This window comes from Cyprinodon tularosa, unplaced genomic scaffold, assembly GCF_016077235.1.
Source record: "Cyprinodon tularosa strain WSP-4 unplaced genomic scaffold, ASM1607723v1 ctg264, whole genome shotgun sequence".
In the NCBI taxonomy this organism is placed as follows: domain Eukaryota; kingdom Metazoa; phylum Chordata; class Actinopteri; order Cyprinodontiformes; family Cyprinodontidae; genus Cyprinodon; species Cyprinodon tularosa.
Window position 1 is genome coordinate 466,766 of NW_024038968.1, and position 26,764 is coordinate 493,529.

The 26,764-nt window shown below is 44.1% G+C and overlaps 1 protein-coding gene across 3 annotated transcripts in view; it reads right to left on the reverse strand.

Annotated features, from left to right (window-relative positions):
* Positions 1-26,764, reverse strand: part of nfasca (neurofascin homolog (chicken) a) — a 138,813-nt gene that overhangs the window by 27,620 nt on the left and 84,429 nt on the right. For 2 of the 3 annotated variants that reach the window (XM_038289160.1, XM_038289161.1), the window contains 3 exons: positions 26,515-26,737; positions 26,298-26,413; positions 25,922-26,198 (listed from right to left, as the gene is read on the reverse strand). In XM_038289160.1, the coding sequence (XP_038145088.1) occupies positions 25,959-26,198; positions 26,298-26,413; positions 26,515-26,737 (579 nt within the window). In that variant the 3' untranslated portion in view covers positions 25,922-25,958. Of the gene's footprint in view, positions 1-777; positions 925-4,922; positions 5,040-8,018; positions 8,256-16,156; positions 16,184-19,349; positions 19,524-20,653; positions 20,777-25,921; positions 26,199-26,297; positions 26,414-26,514; positions 26,738-26,764 lie in introns of those variants that run through there. The other variant, XM_038289162.1, reaches the window with a different exon arrangement.

Consider the following 26,764-nt stretch of genomic DNA (forward strand, 5'->3'; position numbering starts at 1 on the left):
ACTGAGCAAGGGATTCATCTGCGCAACAGTCCGTTCAAGTACTGCAGGAAATCTGAGTGGCAGTCAGTTTTTCTCTATTCACCTACAAGCAACCGCATTCTGGGTAACCCTGTCCGCCCTCCACCGTTTGAGACTAACACCGGAACACATTCCTCACCTACTGATGTCTAAGAGTCAACCTAATCTCTGGAAACGTGAGTCTTCCAACCTTTTCTCCTCTTCAAGTTCAAGAATCAATTCTCCCACTGAACCTTGAACTAACCGCGGTGTCTTCCCCTCACCTTTCAGTTCCGGTTCATGAAAAGAATAAAAATAAACTGAGACTGTTTTTGTTAAATAGCAGAGCTCAGTCTGTCTTAGAACGCAGTACTTTCCAGACTGACAATGATGGTTTTCTACTTTTGGCTACTTTAAATCGCCAATAAAATGTAAGATCATAGCAAATACAGGTAATAATATGTTGAGACTCAAGAAGAGATCTGATCCTTAAGAAACGGGTGCATTACAGTTTGTCCGAGTGGAGTTGCCATATGATCATGTCATAAGAAGGGACGGGGCCCCGAGCAGGTATGGTACTTACATTGCCTCACATTTCATTAGACATTTATCCAAAGGATGACATAAAAAGTTACATCAGATCAAACAGAAATGTATCTTTGAAGGAACAAACCAGATAGAAAAGAGAAGAGTTACAATGACTCTCCCAGCTGTGCCGGACATTACTGATAGAAATGCATTGGGATGGGCCCACGTGGCTGGAAGCAGGTGTCATCTCACCTGCTTTGGTTTTAAAGATGACGGGTTCGCTGCTGACGCTGCTCAGCTCTTGGGAGTAAACCCTCAGGTGGTACGTCTCCCCAGCAATCAGAGCCTTTAAATGAACCGGTGGTTTTTTAACTTCTTCAAAAGTCTTTGTGTTGTTGCCTTGGGGACACAAGAAAGGTGCCGATCACACTCCAGAGGTGTGACTGTGACTGAACGGAGCCGACGGCCGTGAACGATAGAGATCACCAAGAGGAGAGACTGTTTGAAAGGCCCAGAGATTCACAGGACTGAGCCAGACAACCATGCATTGCCATCAGAGTTAGAAGCAAAGGTTTTAATTAAAACCTTTAGGATGGATGTTTAGTTAAGCTGAATGAGTCAAATCAAACAAATAAATAATAAGCATTTCTTCTTAAAGATAACTGTTTCTAAAGGCTTCATTTTCAGAGAAAGCTGGAATGAAACAGATAATTTTAAGGAAATAATCCAATCAATAATCCAGACAGAGAAAGAAAAAAACCCTTCTTTAGTCTTCTGGAGGGGAAATTAAATATCTTATTAATGAAAAACCCGTCCAGAAGACTTCCTCAAGTTCTTTTGACCAAATAAAACAGGTTAGATCAAATCTACCAAAGGCCCATTAAACAGCTACTATAGTTCAGGTGCCTTCCAGCTTTCCTAGACATTAATAAAGGATCTATGTGGCAAAGCAATATTGATTATTCTCACAACTTCTGATTTATTAGACTAAACCAGAAATGAGAAGAACATAGAAGGGAAATTAAGCTGAGGACAAATGGTGTCGTGACGGTAACCAGTGAAAAGCTTAATGTCATCAGACCAAACCAGTTCAAAGCCGTTCTAAGCATGCTGGTCCTGAAACAAGCCAAACGATGTCTGCTGCACACAAAGAAGACATGCAGACTACATGCAAACACGCAGAGTCAGCGGTGCTGTTTGAACAAGGCTGGGAAAAGCTTTACGCTTCTGGATCTAATAAAACCAAATCGACCTTGTGAAAGTGGAGGACAAAGCAGACATCTTCCCTTCATCCAGATGAAAATAATCTCTTATCCGACATCATCCCACAGACCAGAATTCAGAACTTCTTCCCAGGCAGGAAGATGGCGGGGAGGTGATGAGATGAGGGGATGAAGGAGGCGTCAGGTTCTCCCAGTCAAAGCTTTCTGGCTTGACCTTGGAAAGCAGCGAGTCAATCCCATCATTTCACTTTCATCCACTTTGTCTTTTTCCATCAGCTTAGATCCGAACTCCATTTAGGATTAAAAATGCCCAAATACAGCAAAGCTTCATCCTATTTTCCCATCCAGAGAAGAAAGGTGAACCACCGACCCATTACAGTGCGACACTAGAAGCTTTCCAGTGGTGAAATAAAAGAAAGCACCAATTAGAAGCAAATCTTCACTAATAATGAGGAAACCAGCAGCTTTTCGTTAACAAACATTTATTTTATGCTCTTGTTCATTGTTAACTCACTAAGCAACCCTCTCTGTAGAAGAGGTGGCCGGGCTGCACAATGAAAAGACTATAATAGGTCTAAATTTCTATTAAGGTTCTGATCTAGGTGGATAAAGTCTGGGTTAACTCTCAACATGGTGGCTAATAAAACCCTAAACTTAAAGGCCATAGCTACAACTCTCTTATAAAAAACATAAATAAAAACTATATCAGAGAATACATAGAGTGGTGCAGAATAAAGCATACATTTTACTGAAAAATGAAGATATAAATGATTGTTTTTATGAGAAACAAGTTCTTTCTATGGCAAATTTCTAAGGTTCCAGCAGACAACCACAAACAAAACCAAAAAAAGCTAAATTAGGATGAACTAAGGTCAAGCTTTTGCATTTGGCTGGAAAACAGTCAAACATGAGCGAGCGATTTAAACCTGCCTTCCCCTTTAATCCATATCTTTTTAAATAATCCAGCATACCAGCTGCTGAATGTCCTTGTGACGGCCATTTTGCAGACTGGTGAGGCAATGCCGTATGAGGAACAGTATTTCAAAACAGTTACCACCACCGGATTTTCTAAATAACTATTTTAATCCGGGGAGATTTTTGAAGCTTGAGAACAGTTCACTGTTCCGTAGTTTTTGTTTCCAGAAATAATTTAAAACAGATAAATGTCTTTTTCCTGTGAGTGGAAAGGTCTTCATAAACTTTTCTGCATCAATCGAATTTGTCATAATTTAGTAAATATGGAGTAAAATGACTGTCAATAAAAAGGTATGGGAGGATGTGTGAAAAAGTCAATAATGTAAATCATTTAAAATTTATGTCTGTTTCTCATTTAAACAATATAAGTTTAAATCACGAGTAAAAAGATTTTTACGAGAATGAAACATAAGCCTCTTTCCCCATGAAAATAGCAGGTTAACACGTGTTTTTCAAACATGGATCGACTCGCATCAGCGTTTGGCTCCCTTCCCAATGGCTAAATAATCTGGGTCTAACACCTTTCTGGCAGCTCCCCCCACAGCTGCATGTCTGGTGACATCATCATGCTGGGTTTGCGTTGATGTCACCAGTGCGACAGAAATCAGGAACATAAACAATGGAGAGTAGCATGGAAGAAAGCCAGGGCGTAGTCAGTGTTATTTATTGTTTCTATTATCTAACCAGAGCTGCTCCATGTTCATCGTGTTTCTACTTGTTGAATCAGAAGTCACTGGCATGGTGGTTTAACGTCCGAACGTTGCATTCAATGAACAAATGTGTGTCAGAAAGCTAAAAGTTCCAGACAACAAAACATCTATGCGACATGGTTGGTCAGAACAGCGGCATGTTCAAACAGCAGCTCACGTAAAGCCTAAAGCAGCTCATTCCTAACCAGGCAGCAGCATGAACAGAAACGGCACAGAGAACTTGGAGCAGCATAGAGGCGGGTTCAACAGCATAGAAAATAATCCCCTCATCCCACATTCTTATAAATCAAATCTCAATAAATCCAATTATTTCATTGTCTTTTGATATCAAAAAATTCTTACAGCAAAACATTTGTGTGATTTACAAATGTGTACATTTGCACGAAACCCGATAAAACCTAATAACAATTTTTTTTACTTTCACAAAAAGATTAGCGATACCAAAAATGTCCCCAGTGTTTAAAATTCAAACTGACATAGATTTAAAATCTTGTGAACACAATTGTCCAATTGAGCTAATAATCATCCGTGCGCGCCGGCTACCGATCATTCATCCTGTCCGCTGAACTGCTGCTAGTTTTCCTCTCATGTCTGGAAGATGTCTAGTGCTGCTACCACAGATGATCTCGCTCTCCAAATGGAATTGAACGATTCAGATTAGCTAGAATGAATAGACGGGGTAAAGGTTTGCTTTAGCAACCTTTCCATCTGCAACTTCACAAAATGCTTCATGCACTTTGTCCTGATTTGTACTCAAATGATGAATCAAGTTTGTGGTGTTAAATGTAGCTCTGCCGCTAACTCCTCTTGAAATTGCCATGTTGCACACACTGCAAGTAGCTTTAGGACAGTCTTCACTCGTGAGAGTAAAATATTACAAAACTTCTGACATGCTTGCTTTGCACCGCAGCAGAGGTTTGTATTTACAGCTACCGTCAACCATCAACCGCCAATAAAGATTGTCACGACTCGTCAGCTAATGTAGCCGAGCTCCGATCACCAGAAATTAGGAGAACATCAGGCCGATCCGATCTCAAGATCGGGATATCCCTATTTATTGATATTTGTCTGAATAAATAGTCAGAATTATTATTCAGTGGTTGCTAAAAGCCAATCTACACAAGCCATAGCATTTAAAAGGCAGTTCTTACTGCTACTTATAAATGTTCCTAAATGTGTTTTTCGATTTAGTTTTTTTTTCTTTTGTAAACAATAAATATCATAACTCAAAGAGAGACCCAGTTTTAGTTAGATTTAGTGCCAAACAGTCAGAAATAAGGTAAGGTACACATTTGTAAATCATAATGCACAGCAATTTCTGCATCAATACCAAAACCCTTGTAATGAAGGGGGTTTAAATTTCACCCTAAAGTGTTTGGACCATTTTAGAGCTCTGTGTGCCGTCACTATAAAGAGTTCCCTCTGAAATGAGGAAACTCAGATGGATGTTGGGTGTTTGTATAGCTTAAGCACAGGCTTTGTGTCTTACTGTCCAGAATGACCTCTACAACAAACTTGATGTCAGCGGGGAAGTTGTGACTCCAGTTGACGTTAGCATAGTAACTGTTAGGGACCACCGTCAGATTCCAGATCTCTCTCCGAGGGGCTGGTACACAGGTTGGGGGAAAAGGGTTTTAAGGTCAGAAGCAAAGGGCACAGCGGCAAAGTTCTCAGTTTGGAGCTATAGTTGGAGTCAATACTGAGGGAGTCTGCCCTGAATGGTTTTGATTGTAGAGTGATTCCAGTTACTAGCCCTTTCCAGAACCGTGAGAGTTCATCTTTTACAAATTGTATCAGAAAAGTAATGAAATGACAAACCTTAAGACTCTCCAAGTCTTCTGCTCCTTTATAAAAGCCTCAACTCTGTCAGTATAGTCTTCACAGGTTTTTAAATTGGTCTAAGGTACAAAATATATTTTATTTACCTCCCCCAAGGGTTTGAGCCATTGTGTAAAGGTGCGTTCACAATCAATATGAAAGCGGCAAGTAGAGTGATTTACATGTTATCTTTGGGTAAGGATGCATTTAAATTCAATGGTGTGAGATGCAAAGGACTGCGTTTGAGTGATGAAAATGGAGCAAATTGTGTGGTTAAAGCAGAGCAAAACCACAATCTATGCTGTGGAAATGCAGATACTGCAAAGCATAATTTCACCGGAGTTCGAAAGTCAGAATTTTTCTGTCAGTTCGTGTCACATTAACCAATCTTGGACTGTGGTTGTGATGTAGGGTGAAGAAGAAGAAAAGACAAAGGTCGTTTCTCAATTCACTAGAACGCGAGTACGGACTCGTGTTCTCACCAAGTCTGTTCTTGACAAGAACCCAGTGAAGTCTGGACTTGGGGAGAACGGGATCACGCAGAATAATCTGGGTCAACTGGAACAGAAGAATCCTGATGACATCACCACATTCAAAGCTAGTCTGGAGCTGCATTTCACCTGCTGTTATTAATGGTCTCTAGATAATAAATTATGACTTTTCATTTAGTGGGGGAATAATGATAAACACAGTCAGATAAACGCAAATCAAATTAATGTTTTGCCAAATATAAAAAAAGAAAAACACCATCAGAGGCAGCGGTCTTTCACACATGGCTATGCAGAGAGAGGGCCGCTGCAGACGGACTAACGTTAGCCCTGGCCGCTGCAGACGGACAAACGTTAGCCCTGGCCGCTGCAGACGAGCTAATGTTAGCCCTGGCCGCTGCAGACGAGCTAACGTTAGCCCTGGCTGCTGTTAGCCTTGGACCTCCACGGTCCTCTCAACATCTGAACTTTTTTTTTATTACGCACTAAGTCAGAAAATGGGCCATATAATTAAGCTTAAAGTATAATGTTCTCACCTTAAATTATCCTAAAATATATTTTTATTGAACAAGGGCAATAGGAAAGAGAACTTAATACTGGAAGCTGCTGCTGCAGTGCATGCTGGGACAGCTCTCCATCTGGAGAACAGACAAGTCTGCTCTGATGCATGCTCGGTAAAGAGGGAGGGGCCAGAACAACATCCGACTTATTAAGTTTCACGAGCACACAAGAACATACAAGTAGGAATATTGAGAATCGGCCATGTCAAGCTTATGTCAGAGCTGCTGTAACCATCACAGTACAGGAACTCCTAATACTGGGTTCCTGGACAGATGGAAGTACTGCTGAGGCGACCAATCAGCAATCAACAATGTTGAAGGCTGTCCAGCTCTCCCTATCACATACAGCACCGTGACTCGCTCTGTAAAATCAAGGACCCACAAGGTCAGCAGAAACCAATAAGTGGATAGACGTTCATTTTATTTGCTGAGGCAGTGCAGTAAACAGGAGCAAGTTTTATTGCAGTGTCCATATGCATTGCTGGTGAGAGAAGGGCGAAATGTCAAGGAACCAACACCAGGAGAACCACATGGAAAATTGGTCATGTTAATTGTGAACGCACCTTTAGGCTCTAACAGCACAGAGATGGCTTTAAACTTTCTGATTCCAAGTCATAAAAGTTAGCGGTACGTTTTTAAAATGAATTCTAGGAGTATCTTGTAACCAGTGATGGACAAAGACGGTGGTCATGGCTGTTCTTTTACTCGCTGGAGTTAAAAGTTGCAAAACAGTCTTTGCAGGCATCATTCTCATGTTATATCACCAATGCAATTCAGTGCAAGAAACATTATTGTGCCCTGTCGATAACAAAAAACCTATTATCATCTTCACCTCAATAAGTTTAGTGGGATACTGCAGGTTCCTGCAGCATCGCTGTCTTCTTTGGAGCTACAGACTTGCTGCTATCTATCATATAACGGCCTTCTAAGAATGCCACTCTACCCTTGCAGCTCATTCTTGTGCCAACACTGTTGCTACTTCCAAGGTTGGACTCCCCCATTTCCATGTTGTGTCTTTAGTTAATCATGAGGTGTAAAAAAACACATTTAAATTGCAGACTGAATGCACAGTCTGAGAAGGGCTACTACTGGATTTATCAAGTCATAAAACATAATCTTTCAAACAAATGTAAAAAGATCTAAATACAGGGGTGGGCAATTCCAGTTCCTAAGGGCCATTATCCTGCAACTTTTAGATATGCCTTTGGTTCAACACACCTGAATCAAGTAATTAGATAATTCAGAGGACCCTGGAGGGACCGACTGAATACTGAGGTTGCAAAAGGCACACCTGGGTCAGGTGTGTTAGACCAAGGGTGAATCTAAAAGTTGCAGGATACCAGCACTCAGGCACTAGAAATGCCCACACTGATCTAAAGAGTGGTTCCAGCTACTCTCATAATCATTATTGAACTTGGAGCTAAATATCAATTGCAAGAAAAAGTACCTCCAATAACTAAAGCTAAACCAAACCATCAGTTTAACAGAGGAGTTTGGTTTCTCACCTCCTGACCAGGAGAACTGCTGTTGGCTACATCCCAATATTCTGCAAAACATGTCTGCTTGTAGTGCAACAGTCAGAGCACAGCCTATCAGGATGCAGCCCTGATATAGTTTCCTGTTTTGTCAGGTGGGAGAACGCCACCATATTTTTATATCTATGAAGTGATATCCAGAGAGGTCTTCAGAAAGTATTAAGAATTCCAATGAAATACCAACATGTACCCAACACATTCTGATCAACTCGTTTGGTGGGGACCAGCAGAGGAGTTGTAGTGGTTGTAGTTGCCTCAGTGGTAGTAGTAGTAGTAGTTGTTGTTGTGGAAGTGGTAGTTGGTAGAGGGGAAATAGTAGTAGCATTACTTTTTGTAGGAGGGATGTCAGTAGGAGGAAGAGGAGGTAAAGGAGTAGGAGTAGGAGAGAAAGCAGAAGACAGGGTGGCGTCCGTTAGCTCAACTACAAGGGAAGGAAGAAGGAGAGAGCAGAGAGTTAAACACAAGGCAGTAAGAACATCCAACACAACTGCCAAACACTCACACCTGCTAATAAACCATGCTGAGAGAATATGGATGCCTTTCTGCTGCTCTTTTCCTCCGGCTAAGACACTCAGTCTGGCACCCACCGCAGTCACAATCAGCTAAATAAAATAACAACACTGCCTCCTACACCATAACTAATGGCAGCCTCAAACACTGTATGTATGGAAATGTGTTTGATAGTTACAGTGTGTCATTTTTAGCTACATTTATGGCCAGCAGGCTTTTAGCTAGTAATATTTCATAGAGTGTAGACCTTGATGTAACACTTCTTTAGAATTTGCACAGCGTAGCATTGTAGGGTGTCGTCCCCCAGAAAATAATCTCTGAAACACTTTATAAGCTATTTCCTGCATTTTGAGGTAGAATGCAGCTAACTTTTTGTCTTCGTTCCGACCCTACTTTTGTCCTGATGAAGAGAAGTATGTGTGCTTGACTAGAGGTGGAAATTTCATAAGGAAAACATGAGATCACTTTTAGGTACAATAATATTTTTCATAGGTTCGTTCAAACAACTAAAAGTCGTAGGGAAGCGGCTGTTCCAACCGTTGCATTTCCAAATTCTCCCGAGTGGTGCCCGACACGAGTGTATAAATTGAATGTGATTGGTCGATTATCAAGGGGATTGGGGGGGATTGTTGTGGCGGAAGCATCACAAGCAAGTTTGGTTGCTAACCAGTTAGCAACTTAGTGCTAGTAGGTTCCCAATGGGAAATTCCATTGGGACCAAGTAGCACTAAATTGGTGACTTAGAAACGACGCTGTCAAGGAACGCTATGGACAGCGGAAACATGCAAGAGGAGGAGAGTTTAGTGTCGGAGGTCGTGGATGAGTCTCCTCCGTCATCCATTTTTTATTTAGAGGAGAAAAGCGGGGACGAAGATGTTGTGGAAGAGGACGCCAGGGCGGCAGAAGCTTGGTTTACAGCCGTCCATGTTTGAGCCCTTGCCTCGCAACGCTGCCAGTTCTGTTAGCTCTACACCTGCCGAAGACACAGACGTCCATCCCCGTGAACACTGGGACGCAACTCAATGGGAAAGAAAAGGATTCTGATTTCAACCATTGCGTATATTAGCTGCGACACATGAATCAAGATGCTATGACCGAAAACATTTGATCGACAGATGACCGTTGATTTTTGATTGGCCGAATTTAGGTGTACAGGCTCACGTATTCACGATTCACAAGATATGAGCTTAGCGCGAGAGTGTATTAGACTAGGTTAGGAATTAAAGATGGCAGCCCGATGAAGAACGGATCAGCAAATTTTGAACATTTAACCAAATTTTCCTGGGGAAAAATTTAGGGCGTACCAAAGCCGTACATCCCAAAAACAGTGCGTACTACTTTTAATATTTCTAGTAAAGGCCGTAGAATGTACGCCGGTATGCATTGCTAGCTAAAAGCCTGTTGGTCAGACTGCAGATATCAGTGCATGAACCGTTTCGCCCCCTCCAGCAATACGGAGGCAGGGTAGAAAATCTCTGCATCACCAATCCTGTCAAATGATGACGAGCCTTGTTCACATAGATCGTTTTATAAATAGTTTTTTATTTGTCAGAGTGGGATATAGATGGTATAGAGGCCTAACTTGACGCAGCCACATTCAAGCTTATCGGCGATCTCTACAGTCCCTCTGTGGTGCGCTGCGGTAGACCAAAGATGTCTGCCTCCATTGATGTAAGACCCGCTCCAGTGCAATTATTAATAGCAATATAAAAGGCAACGCAAACATAAAGACTGACACTTTCATTCCGTGGAGGATTATCATAACATATGTATGGATACGTTACATTTATGTCAGTAAAGTTATAATTACACACTGTAGCTTTGATCATGTTTTCAAACAGAAAGCTCCATGTGAAAGTTGAGGTTGTTTGAATAAAATTAATAAGAATATAACAGATTTTATACGTTTGATATTTATTTACTGGTTGAAAAAAACTATGTGACAATTTATGGTAACAATCAGACAAATTAGGGATGCACGATATAATGGGCCCCCTATCGGTATCGGCCTTAAAACTGAATATCGGACATCGGCCACCCCACCGATATTTAACCCGATATTTGATCAGCTTCTGAGTTTCTAAAGTCTAAAAAAATAAAATAAAATACTACTTCTTCTACTTCCTCAAAAACTTCTTTTTTACAGACTTAAAAACTTCTAAAGACGAGGGAAAAAATATTGATCCATTAAAATATCCCAATATCTTCATATGCTGATATATTGCCATTTAAAAACACCATATCAATCTCTTTTACTAATGAAATATTGCTATATGTCATCGTTATGCTACAAAATCCCCCGAAAATTCACAAAATGTTGCCATATTTTTATATGTTGATATATTGACGCGGTATCGATCTATTTTACTAACAAAATCTCACAAGAATTTGCTAAATATCACGAGAGTTTGTAACCGAACGATGAAATTTCACGAGATTTTGAAAGTAAAATAGATCGATACCGCGTTTTTAAAAATCTATTTGATATCAGCATATGAAAATATATTTGAGTATATTATTTTTCAAAGTGTCAGAAATGGATAACAAAGCTGCTATTTTCAATGACTACTTATTTTTGTCCAGCTTTAACATCGGTATCGATATCGGTTATCGGCTACATGAGTTTTAAAATATCGGCATATCGGATATCGGCCAAAATCCCAATATCGTGCATCCCTAACACAATTAGATGTTTTAAAGAAATAACTTTCATTGAGACGTCCAGACTGTTTTATCCAGACCTCATTTAGCTAATTTGTAACTTGGAAAATTTTCTGATTCTTCTTCTTAAAAGAATTGGCATCAAGAGTCAATAGAAACTGGATTCAAAAAGAGGAATCAAATTTTTATAATTCAGTCGATGCTTAACCTTAAACATGAATAAAAGTCAATGAAAGTTCTTAAACATGGGTATTTGTCTCAAAGTGTGCGGGGCGGGTTGTTTGCTCCTGTTTTAGCATCAGATTGAGGGCCATGTTTCTGATTTAACCATCAATGTGAGGACATTTTGCTGGTCTTCACCTTGTTTGTGCTAACGGTTAGGTTTGGGACGGATGTGTGAATTAAGTTTAGGTTCCTGATAGGGGTAGGTGTGCACTAGGTTAGGTTTAAGATTATCGTCAGAGTTCAGGCATAAAAAGTCTGTTGTTTATTTGAGGAGGTCAGGTTAAAGATATGTTGTTAATTAAGTTTAGGTAAAGGTCAGAGGTAGGAGTAGTCCTGATTGGTTAAAACTAGTTTTGGACTGTGAGTGTCTTATTTCTGGTCCTTAGGATTAACAATTTCCTATAGATGTTTTCCTCTTTAAAATCAGATTAAACTTCCAAATAATATTTTCCTCCAAGGTCATTTAATTCAACAGTCATGTTTAGGTGTTCTGCAGCAGAGAAGTCAGTCTTCAGACATCCTCAGTCCTGACCACAGGACTGAGCTTTGCTGCTATCTAGGGGTTAAACTCCAGTAATACACGTTTCTCATCTATGGCAGAGGATGGTCCTGTGTTCAGAAAGAATTTCATTTTGTCATAATCCCACTAAAATGTGACTGAGGATTTTTTAGTATAAGGACATTTTATGGCTTTATCATATCGTTGGGTTTCCTCGTTGAAGTGGTTATAGTGTCTGACTATGCAGGACACCTGGCTTCATACTAGGGCTGCAACTAATAACTGCTTTGCAAATCGATCAATCTGTTGATTATTTTTTCAATTAATAGATTTTTAATCAGATAGCCAAAGGTTCCTTTTTAAGAAATTAAACCAGGTGAAACTAAAATGTTTCCACTTGTGGAGTTCTGGATAGAGCATATTGACAGACCACAATGTTTTTTTAATCTTTAATGCAAAATGTTCATATATTTATTACACTTTTGGTATAATTCCTGCTCTAAGTGGGTTTCTCTGTTAGCTAAAGGCATGTTTTACAGTCTCTGTACTCCAGTTAACGATTAATTGATTGCTGAATGAGTCGGCAATTATTTCAATAATTGATTAATCTGATTAATTATTTCAACCATAGTTCATTCCCTATTTTTATAATTAGGGCATCTGGTGTCAAACACATGAGAAATTCCCAAAGATCCTAAATGTGACCTGTTGTTTGACTTTGAAGAGGTCTGCAGTAGGGTTGTCACGATACTAAACTTTTCAACTCAATACCGATACTAAGGAAAATATTCGATACTCGATACCATTTTCGATACCACAAGGATAAAAACAAAGACTCCAAAATTCTACAGAAATATTTTCATTAATAAATAAAATACAATAAAGGTTGTATGCTGTGCACAATATTAAGAAGCTTGATAAAAACCTTACAAAATTAAAATTAAGTGTTCCTTCCTTGGCTATGCTTTGCACACATAACAATGACACCGGCCAAACCGGTTAAGAAACAAAAATAATTCTCAGCAGCTGCACCTCTTACAAAACAAAAGTCTGAAACTGAAAAGTGCGTAGAATTATTCAATCACACAGTGTTCAGAAAGTGCATTTTCCTCTATTCTGCACTTTAGATGAATGACTGTTTAGGTGCCACTGGTGACGGCACTGTATCGATACTTTTAAAAACGAGTATTGTATCCGGATACAACATTTCAGTATCGATACTTTTTTGAATATCGATACTTTTGACAACCCTAGTCTGCAGACCTGTGCGCTGGGTTTGATAAGCCTCAGGCTGTGGAAGACAGAAGGGACGACTCTGGATCTGATAAATGAAAGCATTTATGGCAGATATCGTGTTGGAACAACTTTTGACTGATCTGAACAAAGATCTTTGTTCTCTCATATAAAGAGTCTCCAGAAGGAGATGTACGTATATGTCTGAATTAGATGCGTTCCCTTGTTGTGATTAGTGATCATGTAGAGTCAAATCTTGGCAGTGCAAATGTCTGCATCAAAGACCACAGCAAAACAAAAACACCCCAAACCTCAGGCAGCATGCGGCTGTCATGGACTTCATGCATGTCCCTAAAACAACATGTCCCAAAGCTCCTGCAGTCGAAAGCTCAGAGGTGGAGACCATTTCATGGAAAGACTTCATGCTTCATTACAGCCAGAAGGTGCTAATGATTCACGGAACCGTGGTGAGCCTTAAACATGACATTATGGCAGATGTGCAAAAGCTCAAAACCAAGAAAACCAAGCAGTCCAAACATCGGCTACGTCAGTGTTCCCTTCAACCTGCATACTTCAAACACACCGGCTCCTGGATGTGTATTCTGATGCAGCGGTTTTTATTTCCTGCTGTAGCTACAAAAGGCAGCGGCAGAAAACCCTTTGGTAGCTACACAGGGTTACCTTGCATCTATGAGCAGCAGGCTGTGATGCAACGCTGAGGCTGCATTGCACAGATGCACCGTTAGGTGGCACTGTTCCAGTAACTGCAGTGTAAATTATGCACGATGAAATGCAAACAAAAGGATGAATGCACATCATGCCCGTTGGATTCCTGAGAGGATACAGCAGCAGCAGTGCATCAAACGTGAGATGAAGACGGGGCTGTAATATTCTGCTTTTCACTCTTTTCCATACTGATGGGCTTTCAGTGAGTTTACCAAAGCACTCTGTGCTCATTGAGCCTTTCAGTGCATTGCTCCTAATCTGAAATTTCCATGTTTCCAAGGGTTATTCTGCCTTTTTCCTCTTATTAAATTCTTCCATATTTTGGGCTGGATTCTATTTAGATAAGGGATACCAAAAGTCTGTCCTGGAAGGCCACTGTCCTGCAGGTTTTAGAGGTTTCCTGCTTTAGCACATCTGATTTCCATTGATAGCTGATTAGCAGGCCTTTGCTGAAATGCATCTTCACATTGGCTGTTTCTCGATCTGTTTACTTGTGCGTCCTCGTGTCCTTGTGAAACCTCATCAGCCTCAGCACTAGTACTGTTCAGATTCGCATAAACAGCAGGCCGAGAACGAACAAACGTCCATGGATGTTGTTCTGGCCCCTCCCTCTTTACCCAGCATGCATCAGAGCAGACCTGTCCGTTCTCCAGACTGACAGCTGTCCCAGCATGTCCCAGAGTATTAAGTTAAAAGTTCTCTTTTCTGTTGCTGTTGTTCAATGAAAGTACATTTTAAGATCATTTGAGACGAGTACATTACACTTAAATTTTCACTATATGGCCCATTTACTTATTTAATGCGTAATTTTGAAAAAATTACGCATTAAATAAGTGTTAAATAAATGTTGAGTGGACTAACGTTAACCCGTCTGCAGCAGCCCTCTTCCTGCATAGCCGCGTGTAAAGTACCGCTGGCTCTGATGGCAATTTATTTAGTTTTATTTAGCAAAATGTTCATTTCATTTGTGTTTATCTGACTGTGTTCATCATTATTCCCCCAATAAATGAAGAAAGTCATCATTTATTATTATCTAGAGACTATTAATAACAGGACATGAAATGCTAGCCTGGGTGCCATTCCGAACTTAGTCCCGCCCACAAAGTTTGAGGTCGGGAAGTTCGGTCTGGCATTGCTCCATAGTAGCGTGAGTATGATCGCCCACCCTCTGGCGATCCAATCAAATTGTCAGGGCGGGCTTTATACGATGATGGACAGATGATCAACAGTAACGTAATCAACCACGTGACCAAAGCGCGCTTGGGTGACAACAACAATGGCTGCCGCTGGAGAGTTGAGGTGAGTAGATTCTGCTATTAGGTCTGTTCTAGAAGATACCGACAGCAAATTAATTTTAAAAGAGGAACAGAGAAACGCGATCAAGGCTCATCTTCTTATTCTAGGCGTGCAACTGCACGCTTTGATTTTTGTTGACAACAACTATGCGTTGCTTAACATACGTCACGCACTCCGTTGCTCTTATTGGTCGTAGGTCTATCCAATTGAGTGCAGACGCATTTTTTTTCCTGGTTCGTTCAAAACACGCCCCATAATCACAGCTCTATGGAGCAGCATCAGACTCAGATTCTGACTAGAATGGAGTAGGACGACGTCAGGCTAATGATATGCAGCTCCAGACTAGCTTTGAATGTGGTGATGTCATCAGTACGCTTCTGTTCCAATTGACCCAGATTTATGCTGCGTGCTCCCGTTCTACCTGAGTCCAGATTTCCTATTTTGTTGTCAAAAACGTACCTGGGGAGAACATTAGTCCATAATCACGTTCTTGTAAATTGAGAAACGGCCTTTGAAAACCTGCAGGACAGCGGCCATCAAGGGCCGACTTTGGCGGGCCTGATTTAGCCAGTGGAGGCTGGTCCGCACGATATTAGATGTTCAAGTTTTCAGGTGATCTTCAGACAGCCCACATATGAAGATAAAGAATTGGAGCTACAACTGGTTCGTTCTATTGTTTGGTTTGGAGACTTAGAGGGCGAGCACAACACACCACACATTAGCAGATCTCATTAGATAGTAAAGCTCACCAAACATGATTTCCTAGTAAATGAGCATTAATAAACAAACCCTTCATATGGAACCGCTTTCTGATCAGCTGCCTGGTGGACCTCCCTGATTTGGGAAGGGAATAATCCCAACAGCCTTCCGAGCAGACCCGATCACTCTTAACCATACACATGCAGCACGATAAGCCCGGGCCTCTCGGAAGGCACAGTTGTCTTGTCGTGTGAACCAAGAATTTGACCATTTCTAAACTTTTGAAAATGTGACTTTGCACATTTACCGGTTTCCTTTATAGCAGTAAAATAGGAGCCAATTGAATCTCATGCTGCTGTGAACAGAGTGAGACAGAACGGTGACTGCACTGCTGCTGTTGTTCTGGACAGGGATAATAGAAGTCAGTGTTGGGTGGCAATGGTCAGAGAGACTGTTATTATGTTCCCCATTACCTACATCTGTAGCATGAGTAAAGTTTTCTGCAGAGACACAAAGGACAAAGGAAAGCTGTGGGTAAAACAGGAAGGAAGAACAACATGGTTTTAAACCAAGTCTCTGGTGTGAGAAATGAACCAATCAGCTGGGTTCAGTCATCAGCCAGCCAACTGGAAACCATCCTGCTGGACAGGTCACACGCTTTTAGATGGAAGGACAACTGTTGTAAGACACTATACAGTGAATAAAATGGAGAGCTGATTTTATTTTAGATTATTTATAAATATGCACAAGAGCTGGTGCCAGGGATGGGATTTTCTTATGGATGTTTTTTTTCCCCTGGATTTTACCCTAGTTTCCTCTGAAAGAAAAAGGTCAAATTTACTAGAAAGTTTTGTTTCTTTTGGTGATATTTTGCCTTACAGTAGTAGACATTCAAAATTTCTCCACTTTCATTTATGCGACCTGGGCTGGTTCTTGGCTGGTCTTTGGCTGGACCTTGGCTGGTCCTTTGCTGGACCTTAGCTGGTCCCTGGCTGGACCTTCGCTGGTCCTTGGCTGGTCCCTGGCTGGTTCTTGGCTGGTCCTTGGGTGGTCCTTGGCTGGTCTTTGGCTGGACCTTGGCTGGTCCTTTGCTGGACCTTAGCTGGTCCCTGGCTGGACCTTCGCTGGTCCTTGGCTGGTCCCTGGCTGGTTCTTGGCTGGTCCTTGGGTGGTCCTTGGCTGGTCTTTGGCTGGACCTTGGCTGGTCCTTTGCTGGACCTTAGCTGGTCCCTGGCTGGACCTTCGCTGGTCCTTGGCTGGTCCCTGGCTGGTTCTTGGCTGGTCCTTGGGTGGTCCTTGGCTGGTCTTTGGCTGGACCTTGGCTGGTCCTTTGCTGGACCTTAGCTGGTCCCTGGCTGGACCTTCGCTGGTCCTTGGCTGGTCCCTGGCTGGTTCTTGGCTGGTCCTTGGGTGGTCCTTGGCTGGTCTTTGGCTGGACCTTGGCTGGTCCTTTGCTGGACCTTAGCTGGTCCCTGGCTGGACCTTCGCTGGTCCTTGGCTGGTCCCTCACTGGTCCTTGGCTGGTTCTTGGCTGGTCCTTGGGTGGTCCTTGGCTGGTCTTTGGCTGGACCTTGGCTGGTCCTTTGCTGGACCTTAGCTGGTCCCTGGCTGGACCTTCGCTGGCCCTTGGCTGGTCCCTGGCTGGTTCTTGGCTGGCCCTTGGGTGGTCCTTGGCTGGTCTTTGGCTGGACCTTGGCTGGTCCTTTGCTGGACCTTAGCTGGTCCCTGGCTGGACCTTCGCTGGTCCTTGGCTGGTCCCTGGCTGGTTCTTGGCTGGTTCTTGGCTGGTCCTTGGCTGGTCTTTGGCTGGTCCTTGGCTGGTCTTTGGCTGGACTTTGGCTGGTCCTTTGCTGGACCTTAGCTGGTCCCTGGCTGGACCTTCGCTGGTCCTTGGCTGGACCTCACTGGTCCTTGGCTGGTTCTTGGCTGGTCTTTGGCTGGTCCTTGGCTGGTCTTTGGCTGGACCTTGGCTGGTCCTTTGCTGGACCTTAGCTGGTCCCTGGCTGGACCTTCGCTGGTCCTTGGCTGGTCTCTCACTGGTCCTTTGCTGGTCCGTGGCTGGTCCTTGGCTGGTCTTTGGCTGGACCTTGGCTGGTTATTGACTGGTCCTTGGCTGGTCTTTGGCTGGACCTTGGCTGGTCCTTTGCTGGACCTTATCTGGTCCCTGGCTGTACCTTCGCTGGTCCTTGGCTGGTCCCTCACTGGTCCTTGGCTGGTTCTTGGCTGGTCCTTGGCTGGTCTTTGGCTGGTTCTTGGCTGGTCCTTGGCTGGTCTTTGGCTGGACCTTAGCTGGTCCCTGGCTGGACCTTGGCTGGTCCCTCACTGGTCCTTGGCTGGTCCCTGGCTGGACCTTGGCTGGTCCCTGGCTGGACCTTCGCTGGTCCTTGGCTGGTCCCTCACTGGTCCTTTGCTAGTCCCTGGCTGGACCTTGGCTGGTCTTTGGCTGGACCTTAGCTGGTCCCTGGCTGGACCTTCGCTGGTCCTTTGCTAGTCCCTGGCTGGTCCTTGGCTGGTCCCTCACTGGTCCTTGGCTGGTCCCTCACTGGTCCCTGGCTGGACCTTGGCTCCTTTAATCTTGACTGAATGTATTTCTTCTATTTGCCTTCTTCTTCTATGAGAGTTTTTCATCTCCAAAGGTAGAAGGTAGAATGCCACCGGCTCAGAAATGAGTAGGATAACTAGGTCAAAGGGAATGAAGTAGAGGAGTCATCATCAGGGCCCAGGGGTACAAAGCTGTCTGCTGCATATATTAGAGCTGGCGCCTCAGGTTACAGAGAAGAACCCAAACAGGTCAGAACCTTCTGTTTGGCTCTCATCAACACTGCAACACTAGGCCCAACGAGTCCAAGCAGAATAAAGTCCAATTGTTCTTGTTTTTCTACGCTTTTTGGAAGCAAACATGTGTGGATGACTGAAGCATGCATGAAGTTATGCTAAAGCCCAAAAAATAACAACATCAAATCACAGAATAATTCACAACACATTCAGATCATCAACATGAGGCAGGACGTTTCGTCAGGCCAATATGGAGGCAATAGGAACGCTTAACAGCAAGGAAGATGTAAGCATGATTTTACAGCTTGTAGAAGGAGGTTTGAGGCTAAAAACATGAAGTATTGCGCAGCTGTAAGAACTGTAGACTTTTCACTGAACTTCCTTTAGGTCAGTAAGACTGAAAAGCTTTTTATAGACTTCAGCTTTCTACTGTACAATCATTAGGGTGATGGCAAAGAGGGCTTCCAAACCTACTGATGAGTCAGAAAATCATAAAAAAACCAGTGAAAAAATAAGCCTCGTAAGAAGGGGAAGTCTCAATTGATTATTTAGAAGCTATGATTACTTTTTGACATTGTATCTTGGATGAAATACAAATAAATACATATTATTCTGTATTTTTCTGAGAGAAACAAACTTCTTGATTCAATGACAATAAGTTCAAAGCTAAATCTGCAGGAGGTTAAAATTTGGCTTTATTGTATGTATTTCTGAATGTTTAACAATGTCAAATAATGGAAACTACATATTCTGGAAAAAGTCCTGCTGCTTTTCTCAGGCCAAAGGAGCTGATCTAGAATCTTATTTCTTTCCTTTTCTCCTCCTAATCAGGAAAACTCATCAGAATGATCAACTGGAGAAAATGAGCAGAAGTCCTTCAGCGATCCTCACCTTCGTTGGTAAAGTGTGGCGATTCTTCAGCATAGACCTCTCCTGCTCCCACCTTGGTGAGCGCCGACAGGCTGAACTTGTAGCGCGCCGATCGCTCCGGCAGGCGGAGAGTGAAACTCGTCACATTTGGCCAGAAGGTCTTGATCTGCTGGGGACCCAACCTGGAACCGTTGACTGGAAACACAGAGCAGGTTCAAAGCTTGGTTTAACTGCTGAGTTTAAACAGCTAAATGTGAACAGAAAGATTTATAAACAGAAGATTTTATAACATATATCCAGGCGTCAGAGTCACTCTGAGCCTTAATAAAGCAAAGTAAAAGTTATTTTATGTTGATCTCATTAGATAGTAAGATGTTGCAGCCTAATAAAGCAGCTTCATGCTACAGGCTAATAAAGCAGTTTAAAAACTCAGCACCATAGAATGAATATTTCATGATAAATTAATATTTTGTAGGGTGAAAACAATATTCCGTTATATATATATTCCTTTAGTTGTCTTTAGGTAATATAAAAAAGCAGGAAACAGGACCTGAAAGTTTTCTAGAAATTAAAATAAATGAGTAGAAAGCATTGGTTTTTGGGCCTTTGGTCCGTACTCTGTACCTTCCCTCTGCAGGTACAGCTTCTTGGGCTTAAGCGTGTGTCTCCTTTAGCTTTGAACAGACTGTAGTTCTGGTCTACCGCTGCATAGCGCTTTATTTAGCACCATTTAAGATCTTAATACGCTGAGTAGCAGGCTAAAGAAAAAAGTGTCCCCAAAGCATCTGGATGGTGTGTTGAGGATGATGTGCAATGGCAGTTTTTAGAGATTCATTTCAATGTAAGTTTTGAGCTGGTCTTACCAGAGCAGTTGCTGCTCTTCTGCCCCCTTGTGGTGTACAGCCGCCATTTTTTTACCTGATTTCTTCCTGACCTGCCTGCTGGTTTCCTTCCCTTGTGTTTTTTAACAAACCTATGAGGTCAAAGACAAAACGTCTGCATACATAATTTACTGTGATTTCACACAGATGAACTATCTATGAATGATTGAATTTTCTTTAGAACTTTAAGAATTAAAAGTGATGGATATAAATGTTTGCCACACTTTAAAGACTTTTTATTTGTAAACAAAAATAAAGACCTTTATTTTCCTGTTCTACTTCAAAACTATGGGTTACTTTTCATTGGTCTATTACATAATAATAATAAAATATATGCAAGTTTTTGGTTGACAAATAAAATGTAAAAAAAGCTAAATTTTTCCACACCAAGATGTCCCTTTGTTTTCTGGTTTAACATATCAGGCTTTGCAAAGAAGGAGTTACCTCTTTGGTAAACGAGCTGGTAGCCAATTATAACGCCGTTGGGTTCTAAAGGTTTGCCCCATTCCAAGTAGAGGGTGTCCAGACTTCGGCGGTTAATCCTGAAGAACCTTGGTGCGTCCGGGACTGCAATTCCAGAAAAACCAAAAAGAAATCATTATTCAGTTTTAGATTCGTTATTTCAACATCCGAAGTAAGAAGGAGCAAAACATAAAGCAAGCCTGACGTTCAAAGCTTTACTAAAACGTGTTGTTTTTCAAAAAATTCTCACATAAAAAGAGTTTTTTTAAGGTTTAACCTGGAAAACCTTTGTTTTGAAACAAATGAAAAAATTTAAAGGAATGTCACTCAGGGGCGAAGCTAGATGGGGGGGCATGGCCACCCTTATCAAATCATTGGTCAGCTCCTTTTGTTCCCTCTAATACAGTCGAAGGCAGCAGTAATACTCTCAATTACAAATTAAAATTTTTCTATATATATTTACAATTACTTGAGAATATAAACAATGTGTTAGAGTGGCTCAGGTTATCCTGATCTATCTCTATAGTTCTGCTGCTATAGGCTTAGACTGCTGGAGGACATAGGGACCCCTTTTTCATCATTCTGCTTCATTCTATCTCTATTCTCCCGCTCTGCAGAATCTTTACTACTGGCTCAGAGTTTGTCTGATTAACAGTTTCTTTCCCAGACAAAGCCACCTGTGAAGCTAGTTTACTGTTTGATAAGATAGCTCACAGCTTCAATTTTTTTTCTTTTTGTATCTCTGCTTCTGTCTGCTTCTCAGCAGACGGCCGCTCACACTGAGCCTGGTTCTGCTGGAGGTTTCTTCCTCTTCAAAGGGAGTTTTTCCTCTCCACTGTCGCTACAAGCATGTTTAGTGTGAGGGATTGCTGAAGAGTCAATGAGTCGATGCCATCAGCTGGTTTTCCTTAGATAGAAAACTTTGAATCAATCTGACTTGATGATCTGGTGAACTGGGAAGAGCCTTGAGATGACATGATGTGAATTATAGAAATATCGAAATAAACTGAATTGAAAATCAGAGATTAATAAGTAAATGTAAGTAGGTAAGTAATGACGGTGGAAAAAATGTTTGCCCCAAATGTTTGCCCCAAGTTTTGTCCACTATACTTTTTATTTACACAGCATAGATGTTTAAATGTATGCATCTATTTGTTAGCAAAGGATGTAGGAAAGTATATGTTGTCCTAATTTAGAAAAAATGATGCTGTGGTCATTTGATCATTGCAGATTGACCCAGAGGATCTGACTCCTGTTAGCTTTCGAACAGCCCTCAGCGTACATTGGTTATTGCCTGGCCACCCTTATTAAAATGTTCTTATTAAATGCTGTGGGAACACCTTTGCTGGTTGACCCGCTAAATTAGGTGATACCATTGAACGCAGCGTACGGACTAGAGACTGACACGGGAGTGGATTTTCACTCTTGTCCCGTCCCACTCCCACAGAAAAAAATGGTGTCCCGGGCCAGAGTATAGATCTAAATCCTGTCCCGTCCCACTCCTGGTGAAATTACTCCCACTCCCATTCTTGTTGTTTTTGAGCGCGGGTGAAAAACTCAGAGCAGAAGCACTGTTGGTTTTTGGGTCGTGTAGTTTTTTTGACTCGCATTATAGTGTAGGCTTCAAGGAAAAAAACTACAAAATGGCGGCGCCAGTACTGGATTTTTTTTCTTTCTATTTTATTTTATTTTTTGGCATCGATCCTAGTTTTTTTTTTAGTTACTATTGGTTTGCTCCAGCTCCCGTCTGCTCCCGTTAATGTTTAATCCTGTAGCGTCCCAATCACGTGATCGTTACTAATACTGACTCCCATCCCACGGGAATCCCAAAAAATGTCAGTCTCTAGTACGGACGTGAACACTGCGCCAGTCGGTTTTGATCTAACAAGCGGAAACAACTCTGTTTACATGCGATAAACATGGAGCAGCTCTGCTGACAGGTATTAAGACAGATAGTACAGCGAAACAATAAAACACCCTGACTACGCCCTGGCTTCCTTCCATGCTGCTCTCCATTTTCTACTTCCCTGATTTATGTTGAACTGATGACATCACAAGCACTAACATAGCATTATGGTTTCACTAGACGCGCAGCTGGCAGTGAGGGTTTAGACCAGCTTCTATTGCCAATAGGAAGGGAGCCAAATGCTGATTGTTACTGGGTCAACCCATGATAGAAAAACACGAGTGAATCTCCCATTTTCAGTGGAAAAGAGGCTTTAAAGAACTTGGTAGACAGACATCATGCAATCCTTTTCAAGCCAAAATCAAATCATACAAACAGTAGCAGTCATTCAAAATGGCCTTTCCGTCCGGTTTGCGGGTGGCGAAGTGGTTGGTGTGCACGACCCATGTACGGACGCTTTAGTCCTTCACACGGCTGATCCTTTGCTGCAAGTCTCTCCCCTTCTCTAATACTCCTTTTCCTGTAAGCCTACTGTCACAAAAAAGAGCCACTAGTGCCGTAAAAACCCTAAAAAAGAAAAAAAAAATCCCTTCCTAGTAAAATGCCAAGTGCATGGCAGCCAAGTTCCAGCCACTGGAGTGACTCCCTCTTGCATATTTTTTTACTCCCTTTCACTGATTTACAGGGTCTGAGCAGGAGATAACGCTTCTCTGCAGATTTTAATGTCCAGAAATCATGACAGAAAGAATATTTTACTACAAAGATTGGTGTTTAAAAATGAACTGTAGGGGACCAGCCAAGGGCCAGCCAAGGGCCAACCAAGGTCCAGCCAAGGACCAGCCAAGGTCCAGCCAAGGACCAGCCAAGGTCCAGCCAAGAACCAGCCAAGGTCCAGCCAAGGACCAGCCAAGGTCCAGCCAAGGACCAGCCAAGAACCAGCCAAGGACCAGCCAAGGGCCAACCAAGGACCAGCCAAGGGCCAACCAAGGAACAGCCAAGGTCCAGCCAAGGACCAGCCAAGGGCCAACCAAGGAACAGCCAAGGTTCAGCCAAGGACCAGCAGAGGACCAGCCAAGGGCCAGCCAAGGACCAGCCAAGGACCAGCCAAGGGCCAGCCAAGGGCCAGCCAAGGACCAGCCAAGGGCCAGCCAAGGGCCAACCAAGGTCCAGCCAAGGACCAGCCAAGGACCAGCCAAGGTCCAGCCAAGGACCAGCCAAGGTCCAGCCAAGGTCCAGCCAAGGTCCAGCCAAGGACCAGCCAAGGACCAGCCAAGGACCAGCCAAGGAACAGCCAAGGACCAGCCAAGGACCAGCCAAGGACCAGCAAAGGGCCAACCAAGGACCAGCCAAGGGCCAACCAAGGAACAGCCAAGGTCCAGCCAAGGACCGGCAGAGGACCAGCCAAGGACCGGCAGAGGACCAGCCAAGGACCGGCAGAGGACCAGCCAAGGACCGGCAGAGGACCAGCCAAGGGCCAGCCAAGGACCAGCCAAGGACCAGCCAAGGGCCAGCCAAGGGCCAACCAAGGTCCAGCCAAGGACCAGCCAAGGACCAGCCAAGGTCCAGCCAAGGACCAGCCAAGGTCCAGCCAAGGTCCAGCCAAGGTCCAGCCAAGGACCAGCCAAGGACCAGCCAAGGAACAGCCAAGGACCAGCCAAGGACCAGCCAAGGACCAGCCAAGGGCCAACCAAGGACCAGCCAAGGGCCAACCAAGGAACAGCCAAGGTCCAGCCAAGGACCGGCAGAGGACCAGCCAAGGGCCAGCCAAGGACCAGCCAAGGACCAGCCAAGGGCCAGCCAAGGGCCAACCAATGTCCAGCCAAGGACCAGCCAAGGTCCAGCCAAGGACCAGCCAAGGACCAGCCAAGGTCCAGCCAAGGACCAGCCAAGGTCCAGCCAAGGTCCAGCCAAGGTCCAGCCAAGGACCAGCCAAGGACCAGCCAAGGAACAGCCAAGGACCAGCCAAGGACCAGCCAAGGACCAGCCAAGGGCCAACCAAGGACCAGCCAAGGGCCAACCAAGGAACAGCCAAGGTCCAGCCAAGGACCGGCAGAGGACCAGCCAAGGGCCAGCCAAGGACCAGCCAAGGACCAGCCAAGGGCCAGCCAAGGGCCAACCAATGTCCAGCCAAGGACCAGCCAAGGTCCAGCCAAGGACCAGCCAAGGACCAGCCAAGGTCCAGCCAAGGACCAGCCAAGGTCCAGCCAAGGTCCAGCCAAGGACCAGCCAAGGTCCAGCCAAGGGACAGCCAAGGACCAGCAGAGGACCATCAGAGGACCAGCCAAGGGCCAGCCAAGGACCAGCCAAGGACCAGCCAAGGGCCAACCAAGGACCAGCCAAGGGCCAACCAAGGAACAGCCAAGGTCCAGCCAAGGACCAGCCAAGGGCCAACCAAGGAACAGCCAAGGTCCAGCCAAGGACCAGCAGAGGACCAGCCAAGGACCAGCAGAGGACCAGCCAAGGGCCAGCCAAGGACCAGCCAAGGGCCAACAAAGGGCCAACCAAGGAACAGCCAAGGTCCAGCCAAGGACCAGCCAAGTTCCAGCCAAGGACCAGCCAAGGAACAGCCAAGGTCCAGCCAAGGAACAGCCAAGGACAAGCCAAGGTCCAGCCAAGGACCAGCCAAGGTCCAGCCAAGGACCAACCAAGGAACAGCCAAGGTCCAGCCAAGGACCAGCCAAGGGCCAACCAAGGAACAGCCAAGGTCCAGCCAAGGACCAGCCAAGGGCCAACCGAGGACCAGCAGAGGACCAGCCAAGGACCAGCCAAGGGCCAACCAAGGAACAGCCAAGGACCAGCCAAGGGCCAACCAAGGAACAGCCAAGGTCCAGCCAAGGACCAGCCAAGGGCCAACCGAGGACCAGCAGAGGACCAGCCAAGGACCAGCCAAGGACCAGCCAAGGGCCAACCAAGGAACAGCCAAGGACCAGCCAAGGGCCAACCAAGGAACAGCCAAGGTCCAGCCAAGGACCAGCCAAGGGCCAACCGAGGACCAGCCAAGGGCCAGCCAAGGACCAGCCAAGGACCAGCCAAGGGCCAACCAAGGAACAGCCAAGGTCCAGCCAAGGACAAGCAGAGGACCAGCCAAGGGCCAACCAAGGACCAGCCAAGGGCCAACCAAGGAACAGCCAAGGTCCAGCCAAGGACCAGCCAAGGGCCAACCAAGGAACAGCCAAGGTCCAGCCAAGGACCAGCAGAGGACCAGCCAAGGGCCAGCCAAGGACCAGCCAAGGACCAGCCAAGGGCCAACCAAGGAACCAGCAAAGGAAAGGGGGGAAATTTAGAATGACTACTACTGTACTCAGGAAAGGGCTGCAGGACTTTGAGATGACACTGTTGTTTATCATAACTCATGGTTTAGAGTGAACTCGCCCTCATGGTTTATGTGGATTGATGCTTTGTGTCCTCACCATCCTCCTTGGTGCTGAATTCCACTCTGTTACTGGGGTTACTCTCAAAGCCATTGTTCGCCACCACCATGAACATGCTATAATTGGAGTAGGGCACCAAGTCTTTAAGAATGCCAGATGGTTCCGGCACAGTGGTGTAGAAACCAGTGGTCTTCTTCTCCTTCCTCACCCCCCGCTCTTTGATCAGACTGGACTGACGGGAGTAGTATAGCTGGGAGTTATAGGGAGAGGCAAAAAGAGGACATGATGGAAAGTGATGAGTGGGCTACGTTGGAGACAGCTCTCAGTGCAAAACCTTCCTCCTTCTTACTCGATACTCCTTGAACTCCCCCTGGATAGTGCTGAGATCCACAGGCTTCCAGTGGACATTGGCTGTGGTGCTGCCAACCTTTGACACCCGCAGCTCAGTGGGGGCCTCAGTGGGCTCTGAGAGCAGATCAAACAGCTCATGTTTACTCTTTCCTTGTTACTCAGGAAAATCTACGTTTGCTTTTTTAATGTTTGCTGAAATTCTCATGCATACTCACTGTCCTCTCCGGAAAATCCGACGACAATATTTGACTCCGGTCCTGAACCAAAATCATTCCTTGCCTGGATTTTGATCTCGTAAGGCACATATGTTTCAGTGGGATGGACGGTATATTTGGTGTGGAACGTGGTCACATTGCTCCACTCCTCCCCAGAATCTTTTCGTCTCCACCACACGCTGTACTGCAAGTTTGGACCGTTTCTCTGCATATCCTGCAGCGGCTGAAGAGACACAACAAACCTTCCAGG